Source organism: Colossoma macropomum, unplaced genomic scaffold, assembly GCF_904425465.1.
Source record: "Colossoma macropomum unplaced genomic scaffold, Colossoma_macropomum, whole genome shotgun sequence".
NCBI classification, from domain to species: Eukaryota; Metazoa; Chordata; class Actinopteri; order Characiformes; family Serrasalmidae; genus Colossoma; species Colossoma macropomum.
The window spans coordinates 6,307,915-6,325,273 of record NW_023494807.1 but is presented as its reverse complement, the minus strand read 5'-3'; the positions used below and the strand labels follow the sequence as shown (position 1 = coordinate 6,325,273).

General features: G+C 37.5%; 1 protein-coding gene across 3 annotated transcripts in view; it reads right to left on the bottom strand.

Annotated features, from left to right (window-relative positions):
* The window catches only part of atg5 (ATG5 autophagy related 5 homolog (S. cerevisiae)), a 35,233-nt gene extending 27,405 nt beyond the window's left edge, over window positions 1–7,828 (bottom strand). Inside the window, exons 1-5 of one of the 3 annotated variants that reach the window (XM_036556170.1) lie at window positions 7,514–7,828; window positions 3,863–4,033; window positions 2,765–2,892; window positions 252–330; window positions 2–164 (exon numbers count right to left, since the gene is read on the bottom strand). In XM_036556170.1, the coding sequence (XP_036412063.1) occupies window positions 2–164; window positions 252–330; window positions 2,765–2,892; window positions 3,863–3,970 (478 nt within the window). In that variant the 5' untranslated portion in view covers window positions 3,971–4,033; window positions 7,514–7,828. The remainder of the gene's footprint in view (window position 1; window positions 165–251; window positions 331–2,764; window positions 2,893–3,862; window positions 4,034–7,513) is intronic. The other 2 variants (XM_036556171.1, XM_036556169.1) reach the window with 2 other exon arrangements.
* Window positions 7,829–17,359: the final 9,531 nt, after the last annotated feature.

Below are 17,359 nucleotides of genomic sequence, written 5' to 3'. Positions count from 1 at the left end.
CCATTCTGAAGGCCCATCCACAACTGCTTGTGATCTTTCTTCTGCATATCGTTGATGACCTGGCCTTTGTGCTTAAGTGCATCTGCTTCTTTAATGCTGGACATGAAATGGGCCTCTATCACTGAGCTGGAAGGGCAGTGGAGTAAATCTCTTTCTGGAAAGTCCTGCATAAGAAAGATTATTTTACTACACTGGTCAAAGATGAAGTATGTAATGGTAAGTCAGCAAATTAGAACAATTAATCCACATACCTTAAAGTGCACAGTGACACTCCAGGGGAGAGCAGTATTCGAGGCATGGAGGTCAAACAACACTCCAATTGGGTAGTGCCTTAAAAATTGAACAAGACAACAATACATGACACTCCAGTCAAAACATGCTTTTTCAGGCACTGCTGTTTCATAAGCCTTAGTCTGCACTGCCACCTAGTGGTAGATCTGAGGAACTGTGTAAGTCTCTTCTGGCTTGCTGAGAACGGCATGGCATGCCACAGTGTTGGAACACCGAGTATCACGCACTGTAGGAAAAGAAGACATTTGTGCAGCCCACTCATTACACTGCTCAGTATTTTAGGGCTGCAACTATCAGATGTTTCCAATTTTAGATATTCTATTGAATATTATCTTAAAGATTCTATAAGGAATATAAGGAAAGTTCAAGGTATGTGGGCTCACTGTAATGATTAAATGAAAACTAATTGCCTAAAGTAATGTCCTGAAGTTATATTGAACGCAGCACGAATAAACAACAGGGAAATGCAGAATATTCTAATGCATTTTTTGGCATGAAAACTATACACATCTGCTGTGCACACATGCAATCTCTCTTCGAACCGCAACAAACAAACAAATGGACAGAAGGTCTTCTAGTGAAAAGGAGCACGGAGAGTTTCTTCACTTCATTCAGGAGCTATGAGAGCTTTAATAAACAGCTCTGCTGTCTGTAACTCAGTTTGAGCTGCTTTTGGAAGGAGGCAAACAAATCCTTCTGATGTTTGTCAAAAAAGGTACAGAACCGAACCATCGGCTTGATTGTTGGGATGCCAACAGCGCTGGCGACACTGACTGGTCAGGGAGTTTGTTACACCTTCGGTGTGCAAGACACCATAAATTACATCCATGCTTGAGTAAATTTACTGTCATCAGAATAAATCGCACAAATAAACTGTGTTCAGTTTGTAAAGGCCTTTAATTTTATCAATGAACCTTTTAAATATTACAAGCTAATGGAAACACATAACTGATGAGTAATTACTGTCATAGCAAGTAGCATAAAATGCTAATCCAGGGGGATTCTGCCCACCCTGACCAGGCTGCTGAGACTGTTTGAATGTGTCCGTAATGAACAGTGCAGATGAGCAGCATCTTTTTAACTACTTTGTCTTAAAAACTGAAAACAGCTTTTCGGTCACCTTTTACCACTAAGGAAGGACGTAAACATGGATTAGATTCTACATGACCAAGTTTAAGCCAATCAAACTGCTTTACACCAGAGAATGTGCTGCCCTCTGCTGTATTAGTCTTACTACCTTTTTATCTTTGCCTTCTTTTCTTACTGCTCCAGATAGAGAGCTCACTAATCTGCATGCTGTCATTTTTTTTATCAGGAATTAATGCAGTGGAGAGAGGCTAGCTAGTAATCCGGAGCAGCAGGAAAGCATGATCAGAGAATGTGCAGTGAGGAGAACAGCCACTCAGTAATGTCTTCCAGGTTTGTCAAAAGAAACGGGTTAAAATGGCGCATTTGAACAAAATCATAGTTTTCTACATTTTCAAATAGAAGAATAAATTCAATTCCTGAACACAGAACAGCAAAAAACATAACACTACTGTTATATTTTTGAGCACCTGTGAACTCCAGTTATAAGACTTTATTAAGGTGCCTCATATACACTCATGATGTCAGTGAGCATTAATCACTTCACTCAGCCAATGAGCTGATCAGCTCACCAACCAATCAGCACTCAGCAGCAGTAATGCTAACAAATCAGCACTCAGCAGCAGTAATGCTAGCATCACACGACCTAAAACTTGTTTGCTGTAGAAAAAGGAAAGACACAGGTACATTTCCTTTTTGTGAAATACATCCTTTTACCTTCCAAAATTAAAATAAGATCCTGGAAAAGTGCTTAAAAACAAATGTAACCTTACTGCAGAGATATCACTGTGGCTTTGACAGAAAAAAACTATTTATATATCAATGTTTTTGCATGATGTACACGCAGATTATCTTGCTCTCACTACCTTTTAGCTTCATAAACCAAACTTTGTTTCCTTTCGGACTGATAAAAAACCAATTATTTAACTGCTTTTCCACTTTGGAATATTTTAATTATCAAAGATTCGTTCAGTAGAGAATTTTCAAAATCAACAGATGTGCCTGAGGAAACCTCTGGGGATCATCCAGAAAAAAGGATCTCTTTCGTCCATAGCGATTGACATGATGCTAGGTGACGAATTCTAGCTCTATTGTAAGAGCTCACGCAGCCAGAAAATACCTGATATGTAATCTCTTGGCAAAAGATTTTATAATGATTACTATATTACACATTATAATGACTGAATCACAGACTTCAAAACACAGCAATAAAAGTATAGACAGAAAATCTGTAATGTTTCTTTAAGTGATTCATGACTCTAATGTGTCACAGTTGGGTTAAAAAAATCAGTAACATCATACAATTCTGGACAGACACAGTAGAAATAATAATTTAAAAAAACTACCAAAAATGAGAGCCAGCAAGCCAGAACATGTGATTACTTACCATTTAAGAGGCGTCCCTTCATATTCAAACCACATCTGCTCGACGTCTTCTGCCTTCACGACTTTCAAAAAGTGCTTCTTCACCTTGTCGGTCACTAGCGTCAAATAACTGACCCTTGGAAGGAGGAGCTGAAGAAAGGGAAGGAAAAACAATATGTAATCAGGCATAGACAATGGCAGACAAATCTGAAGCAACAATAAGTACTATTATTGCCACAGACAGCTACAGAAATACGACACCTAAAAATGCAAACATGACTTATGATGAATGAAAGACAGCATTGACCAGTCAACTCATTTGCACAAAATTAATCACTTATATTTATTACTAAAGGGTTCATATACTGTATATTGTAGTTTTAATATTATTTTTTGCCCTGACGTCCACTTATGACATTTGTGTGGTTTTATTTACCAGAACATCCACAAGTCATCTTTAAATGACCATTTTCCAACTTGTCTTTATTCTTTACAATTAAACAGGCTGTGCCTTTAAGACTGGCATATGTAAATGAGCTCTGTTCTGATTGGCTGTCCCGTATTGTGACTCGAAAGGTAGTCCAGATGCCAATCCTTATACCTTCAACATGAATCGGCAGGGCTAAACTGTAGGCTAAATAAGCGTGTATATGTAAATGTGCTAGATTTTGTGACATCACAAAAACAATTAATTCAAATTAAGCTCTTTTGGCAGCTTTGTTTCCATATGTGAACTGTGCAGAGAGGAGAACAGTATGCTTTGAAACATCATATCGCTGTTGTCATGAGAAAACTTTGTATCTCTAAAATGGTAACTTTACAGGAGAAGGAAAAAATCGACTTTATCTATAATGTACGTCAATGGAACTTTTTCCCCCCCAAGTCATTTTGGGTCAATTCTTTTGGTTCATTCTTCCTGAAATTTACAAACAATGAAAAGGCCAACAGGCATTTTCAAATTATGTCAAAAACTGAAAAACCACAAAAACGGAGATACGAGCAGCGATATACATACTACTTGAAACTATTTCAGAAAAAAGATGTTTCAGTGATATGGGTCCTTTGACAATATTAGCATGCTTGAGTGTGAAATTCCTTCAAATTTTTTTAGGGTTCTTACATAAAATGGTTCTGCCTCCCTCTCCGTGACCTCATCTGGGTACAGCGTGAAGCACGTTGGTATCCGCCCGAACCAAACATCTCGCAGTACATCCTTGTCATCTGCCATTATCTCGAGCCTCCAGGTGACACATATGACACTTCCAGTTTTCACACTGTCAAAGAGAAAAGGCTGCTTTGTGTTAACTACACGTCCAAGGCAGACGAAATTAAATAGGCTTCATGTTAAACAATACAAGATTTATTTAATTGTAAACAATTACAAAGTGATCTAGACTATGAAGCACTTTTCACAGGTTTTAATGACTAAGCTACTGGGGTGAGTAATATCATAAATTGTGTCACCTTATATCACAATATGCTGTTATGACCAATTTATGGATATTGTCAATACTAAAAGAACTAACCGACTGAATGTTTCATTTCAAGCAGAGCATCATTAGATCTGGTTTACTGGATTTAGTGCAGTGCAGTATGTAAAACGCTGAATAACGATACAGTAAAACTGATAATATCATTGTCATACGCTCCTACCAGTTATCACTGATGTTTCTAGATCTAAGTCATTTTCACTGTTATACGCTCTGTAACAGAAGTCCCGGGTTTTCACTGGTAACAGTGACTAATATTTTTAGATCTATTTCTGTTACTCTGATCACTGGTTTATCTAAATCTCTTTACATTCAATATTGTATATTGATTGTAAAGTCCTTGTAAAGTCATTGTTTTGCTATCCAGAGTCTTGGTGCCTGTCCGGGTTTCTTCCTCTGGAGCTTTTGCCACTGTTGCCGTTGGCTTGCTCACTGTAGCTTGGACATGGATTTTCTGTAAAGCCGCTTTGTGACAATGCAGCAAAAAGCGTTTCATAAACGCTGTCTTATTCTGACAGAGAATTGTTGCAAACAACTTGCACTCCCATTATGTACATAAGTTCATGTAATAAATAAATGAGCCAAATCTAACTGGATTCATTTTTACATTTAACATTTTTAAGGAATTACATGATGTTTTCTATATTTCTGCATGATTAAACTGTTAATTTGTAATCAAAGTCATTCAGAGTGGTTTGGCGTGTTTAATGTCAGAACTGTTTACAGCGGTGGTGATAGGAACCAGACGTCTCTAAACCCACGTCACAAAACGTTATTATACAAACTGGTTATAATACACTGCCTAATGCCTGAGACATACGTATTGTTTTTAGGTACATGCAGGGTGTTGTGAGGCAAAACAGTTTCCAAAGATTTACTGCTACATTGCCAACATCAGAAGATATGTGTAGGTTCTCTGGTGGTTTTGGGCAGTAAATAAAATGGCTATATTTGTGTTGTAGATATCACTCCTGGTTCTAATGACCACCACCGTAAATAAATCTGATTGCTAAGTTTCTTTACAATGACCCACTTCATATCAAATCAATGTGAATGACGCGAATATTAAATTCCTACGGATGGAATTCTTGACGAAAAAGTTTCACACTGCCTTTAACCGAGATAACAATTTAGGGACCAAACATTCTGACCAGTCTGGCAGAACACTTAGTACTCTGATTTGGCTTTAAACCTCTAGAAAACTACACTTAAAAAATGATTCTTCAAGGGTTCTTCAGTAAAGGCAAGTGGTTCTTTTTAGAACGATGAGTTCTATACATAACTATGTGCATGCCAAAATGGCTCTTTGCATGGCGAAATGGTTCTTCAGACTGACAGACGAAGTGTTGTATATGGTTCTACATAGGACCTTTTTGAAAATGATTCAATAGAACACTGAAAAGAGTTTTTCTATTGTTACAACATTACATAGCAATCAAAAAGCATCATATTCACTTCTTCTTGAAAATGGTTCTAGGTAGCACCAAGAAGGGTTCTGCTATTGTTACAAGCTTGGCATTGTAACTATAACAGAACCCTAAACAGAACAAAAGCGTTCTATAAAGAACCATATACACCATATTCTCCATCAATCTAAAGAACCATTTCACCATGCAGAAAAACATTTAAGCATGAAATGGATCTATACAGATCTCACAGCTCTAAATGGAACCACTGCCTGTACTAAACAATCCTTGAAGAACCATCTTTTTTGAGTGATAGACAGTGTCACTGTTCTGGCTGCTGTCAGGACTGACACTATGGAGCCCTTAAGGTGACATGGTGACTACTTTTTAATAAGAAATAGCCAGCAATAATATATTGATGCCACAAGTTACTGTATTGAAGTAGAAATTACTATATTGGGGCCACAAATTACTATATCGAGCCATTTAGTCATAATGTCCAAATGATGAGAAAGTTTTTCCATAATTATGACTTAGTACCTCATAAATTATGACGTAGCATTTCATAATTTGACTTGCTACCTCGTAATTATGAGATAGAATCTCATTATTATGACGTGGTATCACAGTAATTACTTGCTATCTCATAATAATGAGAATTTTGTCTCATAGGTACGAGAAAGTAAGTCATCCTTATGAGACGCTAAGTCATAAATTAAAGTCATAATTATGAGATGTCAAATCAAATCACGTTTATTGTCACACCACATTTACACAGGTGGAAAGTGGGTGAAAATCTTAGGTGCGTAGATGTTAAGGCATAATTATGAGACACTAAGTCATAATTATAAGAATTACTATATTTAGGCCATGAATTCATACATTGAGGTCGCGAGTTATTAGAAATGTAACTCATGGCCTCAATATAGTAATTCGTGGCCACATCTTATTGAAAAAGTAACCACCTCTCCTTGGGGGCTCCACGTAACAGTCTTGTTCTTGAAAAAGTTTCACACAGCCTTTAACTAAGATTACAATTTGGGGACCAAGCATTCTACAGTCTGTTAAAACACTCAGCGTTCAGTTTCAGCTATAAACTCTCTAGAATACTTTTATCTGTTTGAGACTTCATTACTTTTACATAGGTACATATTTTATTTTCTTACCTTCACCTTCAGCAGGACTGCTATCCCACCCTTTTATTTATCTGGGTTTTAATTCCTTTACACTCTGAACTCTCAATAAATTAGAGGTCAAAAATTACCAGAAGTTTCTTGTAAACAGGTAAGCTATAAATACCAAATAGGTTAGCTAGGTTAGCTAGGATAAAGTTAGCTCGGTTGGCTGCCCTGAAATACAGTTTAAATTAAGTTAAACTGAACGGTACTTTAAATTATAAAATATTACAAGCACACTTTGCTAACAGTGTTAGTTTAACGAAACAAAATTAATCATTTTAATGTAACATCTTTAATACCAAACTAGCTAACACTGGAGTAGCTGTTTAGCCTGCTAGCTACCTAGAGTTAGCTAAGGAGCTAAAGCTAGCGCGAAATGGTCACAGTATAATATTCTCTGTAGTCAGATATTCAGTTTCCTCCACAAACTCTGACTAAAGTCTCCACCTCGGCATTTCTCAGCTCTAAACAGCACCGAGACACGACAGGAAACTGCACAGCACCTAATGAAGTCAGCTAGCTAGGTTAGCTAAGGTTAGCTGTGAAGAAAACAGGGCAGAGACAGGTTGGAATTTTCCCGTTCCACCTTAAATGGTGCAGCAGTTACATGCTACACGATTTAAGGTGGAACGGGGGATTTCGAATAAGAAGCCAACTTCAGCCTGGTCAGGTTTGCGATGCTGGTTTGAGTTCATACCTCCAGTCGTTCAGTGCTGAGTCTCCACCTGTTCTCCTGAGAGCTCCTCTCTCACTCACAGGCTGAGAAACCACACAACATCAGCCAAGCTACCAAAGATTTATCAGAGAACTAAAAATGTCCGCGTTATTAAAGACGAGAGTCACATCTCAGAGTCACATGTCAGAGCAGAGAGCCGCGGTCAAGCAGATGTGAGACTGTAATTACATTAAACTACAACTGTTCCTGTCGCAGCTACGCTTTCTCTTCATTTTCATCTTCTTCATATGCCTCTTCCTATCGCTCTTCTTCCTCACCACAGTTTAGTTTCAGTCTGGTTTCCCAGGCCGCCCCCTAGGCGCTATAGGGTGTAGTTGCTGGACACCAGGGGCCTCGTCCCAGTTCGCATCCTTGTGGTCGTTATTTGTTTGTACTGCAGCTTTCATTACTGTAAACGGAACAAGCGACGGGAAAATACCGATAACGAAAAGATGCCAAACGAACTAGAGGTTAAAGGTTTTTAAAGGGGACTCTATGAAAGCCCGTTTCCACCACTGGAGAAAAACGCAGTGTGTCCCAAAAAAATGACGTCATTTGAGATGTGAATATCTGAGTAACTACACGACCAAGGCAAACGAAATTAAACAGGCTTCATGTTGAACGATACAAGATTTATTCTTTAAAATTCGAACAAGAAATTCAGAGGGATGTAGATTTTATAACCGATTTCACAGCTTCACAAATGTAATATCTTCGGATAATGGTGGTCGTCCGGATCCCTTTGCCCACAGACAGACAGCCTTCCTCAGCCTGCTTTCCAGCTGGTGCGTTTTTATTGAATTTACTCGAAAATGCGCGCTGCACACTCTTGTTTGACTGTGTTGGAGCATATTCTAACACACAGAATGCCTTTTCATTTCTCGTGAACGCCATTCCTCAACCTGAAAAAAACATTAAAAATTAAACTTGGTTAGTTTTTACACATTTTGTTAAAGTTTGTTAAATTATGTCAATTTTTTTGGGACACCTGTATATAGCCATTTAGTAAGTCATAAGTTTTCCATAATTAAGTTTTAATAATTATGACTTAGTATCTCATAAATTATGACGTAACGTCTCATAATCATGAGAAAATGTTCTTATAATTGTGATATGCTAACTCATAATAGATTGCAAGTCAAAATTATGAGATACTAAGTCATAATTATGAGATGTTAGGACATAATTATGAGATGCTAAGTCATTATTATGAGATGCTAAGTCATTATTATGAGATGTTAGGACATAGTTAGGAGATTCTAAGTCATAATTATGAGATGCTAAGTCATAATTATGAGATGCTAAGTCATTATTATGAGATGCTATGAGATGCTTAGTCATAATTATGAGATGCTAAGTCATTATTATGAGAATTACTATATCGAGGTCATGAATAATACGTTGAGATACTTAGTCACAAATATAACTTTCTCATTATTATGACTGACTAAATGGCTAAATTTTTTTTCCAGGGGTGGAAACGGGCCTCCATATGAACCCCACTGATTTTTCCCAGTTTACTAAATCTTAAGTTGTAAATAAAGTACTGTTTGATCTGAAATGCTCTATCCTGGAGAAACTTACCTACCAAGCCAGAATCATTCACAGTGGTGGTGATAGGAACCAGACATCTGCATCTAAAATCTCCCTCACAAAAAAGGCATTACTTAAAATGGTTACAAATATACTGGTTGATTCCTGAGACAACTGAATGCGTTTACATGCACATAATAATCCGACAACTGCAGAAAATCAGATTTTGTCAGTAATCCGATCAATGCGTTTACATGCACTTGAGTAATCAGATAATGGCAAAAGTCCAGGTCTACATGAGTCAGGCAGTAATCAGATTTGTGCTTTGCAAGCAGCCAATAAACTCACAGAAGAAGATGTGATGTAAGCGTAATGTAAAACTCAAACTTCATACATTTCATGTTTTTTTTAAAAAATCACGCCACTTTACCTGAAAATATGAATATACATTGTCCAGAAGGTAAACAATATTTAAATCCCTCATTTCATCAAGCATGTAGTTGGTTCCATCGTCACTCCAAAAGTGTTTTGCTGCCATCTCGCATGATTGGATTATTAAGCGCATGTAAACGCACTTATTATATGCAATTATTTTATGATTGGAGAGACGTCTTTGACCTTAAACATATTTTTGTAAATCAGTAATGGAGGAGAGATGCATGCAGGGTGTGAAAAGTCCCCATTTTGGATAGTAAATAAAATACATTTTCATTGTAGACAACCTGACTCCCAATTCCTAAACTGAAAACAGGGCCTTGTCAAGTGAAATTATCTTAAATCTAGTTGATTTACGTAATGTTTTCAATGTTGAGGTGGTTGTAAGCTTATTATAAGATTTTTGTAATAAGACTTCTTTTTACAAGTGGGGCTGATTGAAGAAACTGGCCAGAGTGCCCCTGGCTGTGACCTCTGCTCATTGCATAGGCCATGCAAGCTTACCTATGCAAAATATGTTTTTTTTTAACCTATTCAAGGCTCTTGGTGGGGTCTTATGGATGAAGTTCAGATCTAGTTTAGGCATGGTTTGAAAATTATCACAATTATGAATTGTGAAGGTAACTGTGTTTCAAATGTGCACTAATCCGATTCCCACACATGTATTTTCACTAAGTGGCCACCAGGTGTCCTTTCAAATTTACGCTAAATGCCATGATAGAAAAGTAAAGAAAAAAATGTCAAGCGAATTTTGTCACTGTGTGCAAAACTGCCATGTTTCTGCTATAGTGCGCTGTTCTGGGGTTCTTCCGTTTTGTAGCGGTGCCCGAAAGCATAGTGTAGAATGTCCAGTGCACACAAACAAATGTGTGGGCCATTCGAGGTCTATATATATATACCTACCTTTACATATTTGTGTATTCTGTTGTCTTTCTGGTCCTCGGCCCACACTGCACTTTGGTCTTATTACATTCATTAGAAATAGTCATATTAAAAGTTATGCACTTTTTTAAAGTAGATTAAAATGGTTTCATTTGTGGGATTACACCTGGAGTCCATTAAGCATTCGTTAATATAGTCTTTATTAAGAATTTCATGTAGGTTACTGAGTCTTGTAACGAATGCAATAACTTTTCTGATATTATTAAACCCTTAAATGGCCAGGGCCCACTGGGAGGCCCAAAGCTCTATTACACACTTCTACAACCTAAGAATAAGTCAACAAGTTTGTGTTGCAGTCCCTGTAGTTGCTGAGGACCAAGCCTTAGTGAGTAATAAGCCTGGGATTTTAAGGGGTTAAACACTGACCGCTTTTGAATGGATTTCTCTTATTGAATGTTTTAGAGTAGTTTGTTCAATATAACCTCAAACTAGCTTTTCTCACTTTTTCCTTCATGTGCTTTGCAGCACCATCTGGGCAGTGGTGGTCCATTTTGTTCAGACTTTAGCTATCAAATAAACTTCCCTTTTCATGGGAGCCATCAAAGTCCTTATAGGAAAGTATGTTCACTCTGCGACCATCTTGGCAACACCGACAGGCAGTTATTTCAGCCGTACCGGACCAGACTTCTATCTCAATGAATGGGGGGGTCAAATTATTGTTTCAAAAACATATATAGAATCACTGGAAAAATATGACAAAAACTTAAATAAATAGTATTTAAATAGTTGAACAGGTTGTTATGGCAACTGCGCTTGAGCAGATCTTCACAACAGAGACCAAATAGAAGACGAGCTCTCCTGCTCAAGGTCTAACCAGCAAGCTGACTGGCTCTTTTCTTGAAGGTTGGGACTTTCTCCATACACAGACTCCATGTTGAGCATTATGAGTTTTCCCATTCATATTTCAACCAGTGATCTGTCTCTTCGTTTATAGGCCCGATCCCGTTTTTTATTTTTACCCCTATCCCTTGTTCTCAGTGTCACCTTGCCACATGGAACTGAGTTACAGGGGTAGGGGTTAAACTCTTCCCTATGAAATGGGACCCTCAAATAAAAAGAGCATTACTTCATTAACAGCTACCAGCACTGCTCTGTAGGCGACCCTGTCAGTCTGCAGTGATAGCAGAGGAGAATAAAGTTCAGCAACCTCACTGCTGGGCTTTAGTTACATTTAGGGAATCATATTCCTTCGAAGAGGGGGATACGGCAGTTATTTATTATCGCCCACCCCTAATTCTTCAGTGTAATGCAGCAGTTCTGATGCCTGAGGCGCAAGAATGTAACTGCTGCTGTATTTAAGGTGGACCAGGAAATTTAGCTGGATAGTTACAGTGACATCAGCATACTATTAGTGATTTTTTATGCTTGTTATAAAGAAAAGGACCATAATACATTGAAACAACATTAAACCAAAATAATACAGTTGTTATCATAATTTCTTAACAGAGAAAATTCTCACATTTGTGGGTTTCTTTGGTCACTCGCTCAGCCATCTTGCCAGTTTTTCTTTTTTTCTCATAACACTGCGTTTGGAGTGTTGCCTCTGAAAAACCTCCGTTTGGAGGGGCATGCAGCCCTAACACTTCACCCTACCCCTCTATCTCAACAAGAACACCCTACCCCTAGGTGAGAATGTGTAAAACAGAGGGCTAAGGGCTAAGTTGTAGGGGCAAGGGATGAAATGGGATTGGGCCATAATGTCTCCGGTCTGGCTTCACCTCTGTCTGGGAGCAATGGATAGACTACCCTTGACCACTAGATGGCACCCCAAGCTTATGAAACTGGACCTGCAAAAGTGACACGTTACTGTTATCAGAGACAAATGAGGGATCAGATAAGCAGGTGTTAGAATGGAAACACATCATGACCTGAAAATGAACTCATTCAGGAGATGAAAATGACAGTTAGTATTTGTGGATAAAGAACAAACAAACAACCAAGGATTATGAACAAGAACCACGGACTCAGACTTAAACCCACATTACAGTCATCTCTAGTCCAAGCAGTAGAGGAATATTCCTCGCAGCTAATACTTCAACAACTGTAAGTCACATCTTTGTACACAGTAAATATGAATCCACAGTTTTGTAACAATAATCAAAGCAAAATTTATCCTAAAAGTTATAGAAATTATTGCTTGCTAGTTATACTAGTTGCATTCAGTTCATCTAGCATACTTCCACAGGCCTCCTTACTAACCTCTTGAGTCTTCCAGTTTCCAAGTCTCCAGTCTTACATAAGCTTCACTTTTTCCACTTTTCCCAATTTAGAATGACTGTTTGACCCAATCTGACCATCTTCTGACCTACTTTGTGCCTTTCCTTTCAGTCTGAGAATGTTGTTGAGAATGTAAGATTTTACAGCAGCCTTCCAGACACTGTGAGGAGCTGCTCTTGAACAAACTGTCCCATTTCCTCCCATGTGAGGGAGATGTATGACTCTGGAGTATTTCCTCTGGCTGATGGTGTCATGTCTGCTGCGCCTCCCCGGAGATCCTCTGACTCTCCAATGCTGTGTACCTCGACCGCTCACAGGGTCAGCATGCTTGCCACCTGATTCACAGTGTGATAACTATGACCCTACAATTACATATGCAGTGGTCACTGCAGCGCTTCAGTAATGCACTGTAGGCCAGACAATGTGTGTGTGTGTGTGTGTGTGTGTGTGTTTGTGTGCTTAAGTAGCTTGAAATCCAAAAGATCTCAGAGTCTAGAGGATCCCAGAGTCCAGCAGAGAGCCAAAAAAAGATAAGACAAGAAAAGGCAGAAAATCCCAGCAGCCCCCATGTGAACCCACTCTTCAGTTCTGCACTCTAGAGTCCAGTAGTATTAGTAATTACTGAATCATTTCTAGTAGTCACTGACTCATTTATTGTAATTTAGAAAATTTAGAGTAGATACTGAATAAATCATTAATTACCAAATAATTCATAGTAGTTACTGAATAATTCATAGTAAGTACAGAATAATTCATAGTAAATACTGAATAATTCATAGTAAGTACTGAATCATTTACTGTAGTTACTGAATAATTCAGAGTAAGTTCTAAATAATTGATAATAATTGCTGAATAATTTATTCTAGTTACTGAATAATATATAGTAATTACTGAATAATTTATTGTGTTTGCTAAATAATTTATTGTGTTTGCTAAATAATTTATTGTGTTTGCTAAATAATTTATTGTAGTTACTGAAGAATTTATTGTAGTCATTAAATAATTTACTGTAGTTACTTAATTAAACTTAAAATAATTTAATTAATTTAATCACATTTTCATTCAATTTGCATTCTGTATCAGCAGACTTACACCACTTTTAAATTTCTTTTGATGTCAGAAACACAGCGAAGTATAAAGGATTTTCTCTTTCCACAAAACATGTCAGTACATACAACAATGACTGTTTTTCAAGTTCAAATCATAATGAAATATCTCCTACTTACAAACACAAACTTTACTGATATTAATTTAATTAAAAGTGTAGACTCTGCACTGTCAGCAGAACAATTATTATCAAATTTTACCATGTGTCAGTTATGGCCTCAAGGGTTTAGCAAGAACAAACCTTCTAGAGGTTAAAGTCTGTGGGCATGTGCAGTCTTACGATTAATCACTGAGTAATGAGTCTACAGTTCAAGGGATTAACTGCTGAGTTGAATGAGGTCTTTCTCTCTCTCTCTCTCTCTCTCTCTCTCTCTCTTTATACATATATGTATATATATCGCTGCTGTCGGAACAAAACCCCGTATCTCCATTTTTGCCGTTTTTCATTTTCTTTACATAATTTGACAATGGCTGCTGCTCATTACATTGTGTGTACATTTCATGATGAATGGACCAAAAGAAATGACCCAAAATGATATATATTCCACTTCACCTTAGTCCATATATGTATATATTTATATATATATGGACTAAAGCGGAGTAGAAAAGTGTTCTGCGGTCTGACAAATCAAAATCTGAAATTCTTTTTGGAAGTCATGCTGTACACATTTTGTACACGCTGTGTCCTCTGGGCTAAAGACCACTCAGCTTGTTATCAGCGCACAGTTCAAAGCCAGAATTCATGATGGTATTTACGTGCATTAGTGCACATGGCATGGGTGATGTGCACATCTGTGAAGGCACCATTAATGCTAAATGATAGATACACCATGTCACCACTGATAACATTTGGTGCACGTGAAATTAAATTAAAAATACAGCAAAGGAGACCCTGAACTGTTGAGCAACTGAAATCCTGTATCAAACAAAAACGGGAAACATTTCACTTAAAAACTACAGCAGTGTCTCCTCAGCTCCCAAACACTCACAGAGTGTTGTTAAAAGAAGAGTGTTGTTAAAACACAGTGGTAAACAGGCCGCCGCCCCAACTTTTTTCGAACGTGTTGTTGGCTACAAATTCAAAATGGGCATATATTTTTCAAAAGACAATAAAATTTCTCAGTTTCAGTGTTTGATATGTTGTCTTTGTAGAATTTTCCTTTAAAAATCTGGTTTACTTGATTTGCACATCATTGCATTCTATTTTTATTTACATTCTGCACAGCGTCCCAACTTTTTTGAAAATGGGGCTGTATATAAACTCTAGTTTCCTTAAGTTTTGTGGAAATGGTCCAGAATTATTCAGAAAAAAATACTGTTCCGTTATCTATCACCTTCCAAAACAATCATAACTCTACCGAAACTTTAGCAAATGTTTCAGTAGTGACAATTTTAGCTAATTTTGAGCATAACTCAAAAATGATAGCCAGTACCTGACTAGCAAACACAGCTTTGAACTTTTACACACATAAAATCATGAATAACCACACCTACTTCAGAATAATGGGCTCTAACTGCTCACCATGTGGCCATGAGGGACAGGGATGCAGTCTCACAGTCTATAAATGATCATTTTGTATATATGTACCTTATTACTATCTCAATAAATGCCATGGGTTCAAATATATCATAAAAATCACAGTAAAAATTTAAGGTCTGAATAATTATTGTTTTTCTTTTATTGTGGGGCTGATGTTATATATTCATGATGTGTGTATATATATATATATATATATATATATATCCCCTCAGTCCTCTTAGTCTGTGCATTCACTCACCGGTGTGTATGGCAGACTGATTATAGGTTTGATTTAAAACATATGGGGGGAAATCCTACCTCTTTAATGGAGCGGGCCGGTGCTGGGGAATGCGCAGGCCGGGTTAGGTTTGTGAGGAGGCCAGGAATCATCATGCCGTTACGCAACCAACCTTTCCCCCTCCTCTACGCTCCACTCTGCTCCGATCTGAGGCGTCTGCAAAAACCTTGAGAGGCCTGGAAATATAATGTCAACATCTGAGACAGACGGAGGCTCAAATCTCTCTCTCTCTCTCTCTCTCTCTCTCTCTCTCTCTGCTAATTCTCTGTTTAAATAGGCAGGAATGTGAAGCTACAGAGGCATTTTATTAGCCTTTTGGAAAGCAGCATGGAGAGAGTGAAGCACATTAGTGATTCCATTTTATATTACGAGGCTTCCTATAGACTCTGACAGACGGAAACATATGAAAGCAATAGGAGGCTGTCATGCCGTAGTACTACACCGTTATGTCATGTCTGTGTGATCCTGCTCTCCATCCTTAACTCTTAAGAGCTGCTCCGATCAAGAGCTTTCAGAGCACTTTGATATTTTAGACAATACTATAGATTGAGTGTTTGTTCTGATCTGATATTTGCAATTTGGTACATAATACAGCCACACAGCGCGCACTTCACATACTCAGTAATGCCTGTTCAATTTAGGTAAGACATACATAGGCTTTAAAGAAATATTCCATCATTTTTCACAAAGATATCTGTATCTAATATCTATCTGGAGCATGCAGTGGATTATCACAGACGATAGTTTTGAAAAGTTTCTCTATACTTACAAAAGAACAGAATGCCTGTTGACTCATATCACGTCATAATAGAAGATATCAGGCAGTTGCTGAATTCCGAGTACAAACCTTTACTTGAAACACAGACATTTTTCTGAAATGTGTTCTTTCAGAGATAACCATACTTAAAGGTTTTAAAAGGCTTATTCCAGCAAGCAGAACATTTTGAGGTTTTGATCACATTAAAAGAACAGCCTGACATCTGATGCTGGTTGTTAGTCTTTATAAATGTTTAAATTGCGCTGTTGTCAGAACAAAACCTTGTATCTCTAAAATGGTAACTTTACAGGAGAAGGAAAAAACATACTTTACTTTTAATGTAAGTCAATGGAACCAGATTTTTTTCCAAGCAATTTTCAGTCATTTCTTTTGGTCCATTCATCATGAAATTTACAAACAATGTAAAGGGCAACAGGTTTGTTCAAATTATGTCAAAAACTGAAAAACAACAAAAATGGAGATACAAGGTTTTCTTTCGACAACAGCGATAGGCTTATGTCAGCTGCCATTAAAGGCTAACGTAGGTTCCCTTCAGTAAAGTGTTACTGAAAACTTTAATGCCATATGTCCAAACATCTGCCAGAAAAAAGAATTTCTTTAGATGACTTTAATTACAAGTAAAACAATGTCTTGAAATAAGGTGAACAGTCAATCTCATAATTAGAAACACTGTATAAATTTGGGAGATGTTTCCAATTATCAAGATATTATGTTTTGCAGTATCCCAGACAGTGAGCATATATTGGTCCACTGGCTTGATAAGGTCAGCACCCCATGGACTGTATGCCACTGCTGGTCCACCCTCAGACCACCCAGATTATTGTCCTGCATACAAGCTCTAACTAGTTTTGAAACTTTTCAAACAGATTTTAAATGCACAAAGACTTTTATTTTAGAAAATAAACTAAGACAAATATTACAAACTACTGAGAGAAAGAAAAAAATGACTAGGCCTGATATAAAATGATTTTATAGAAAATGATGTTACTGACACTGAGT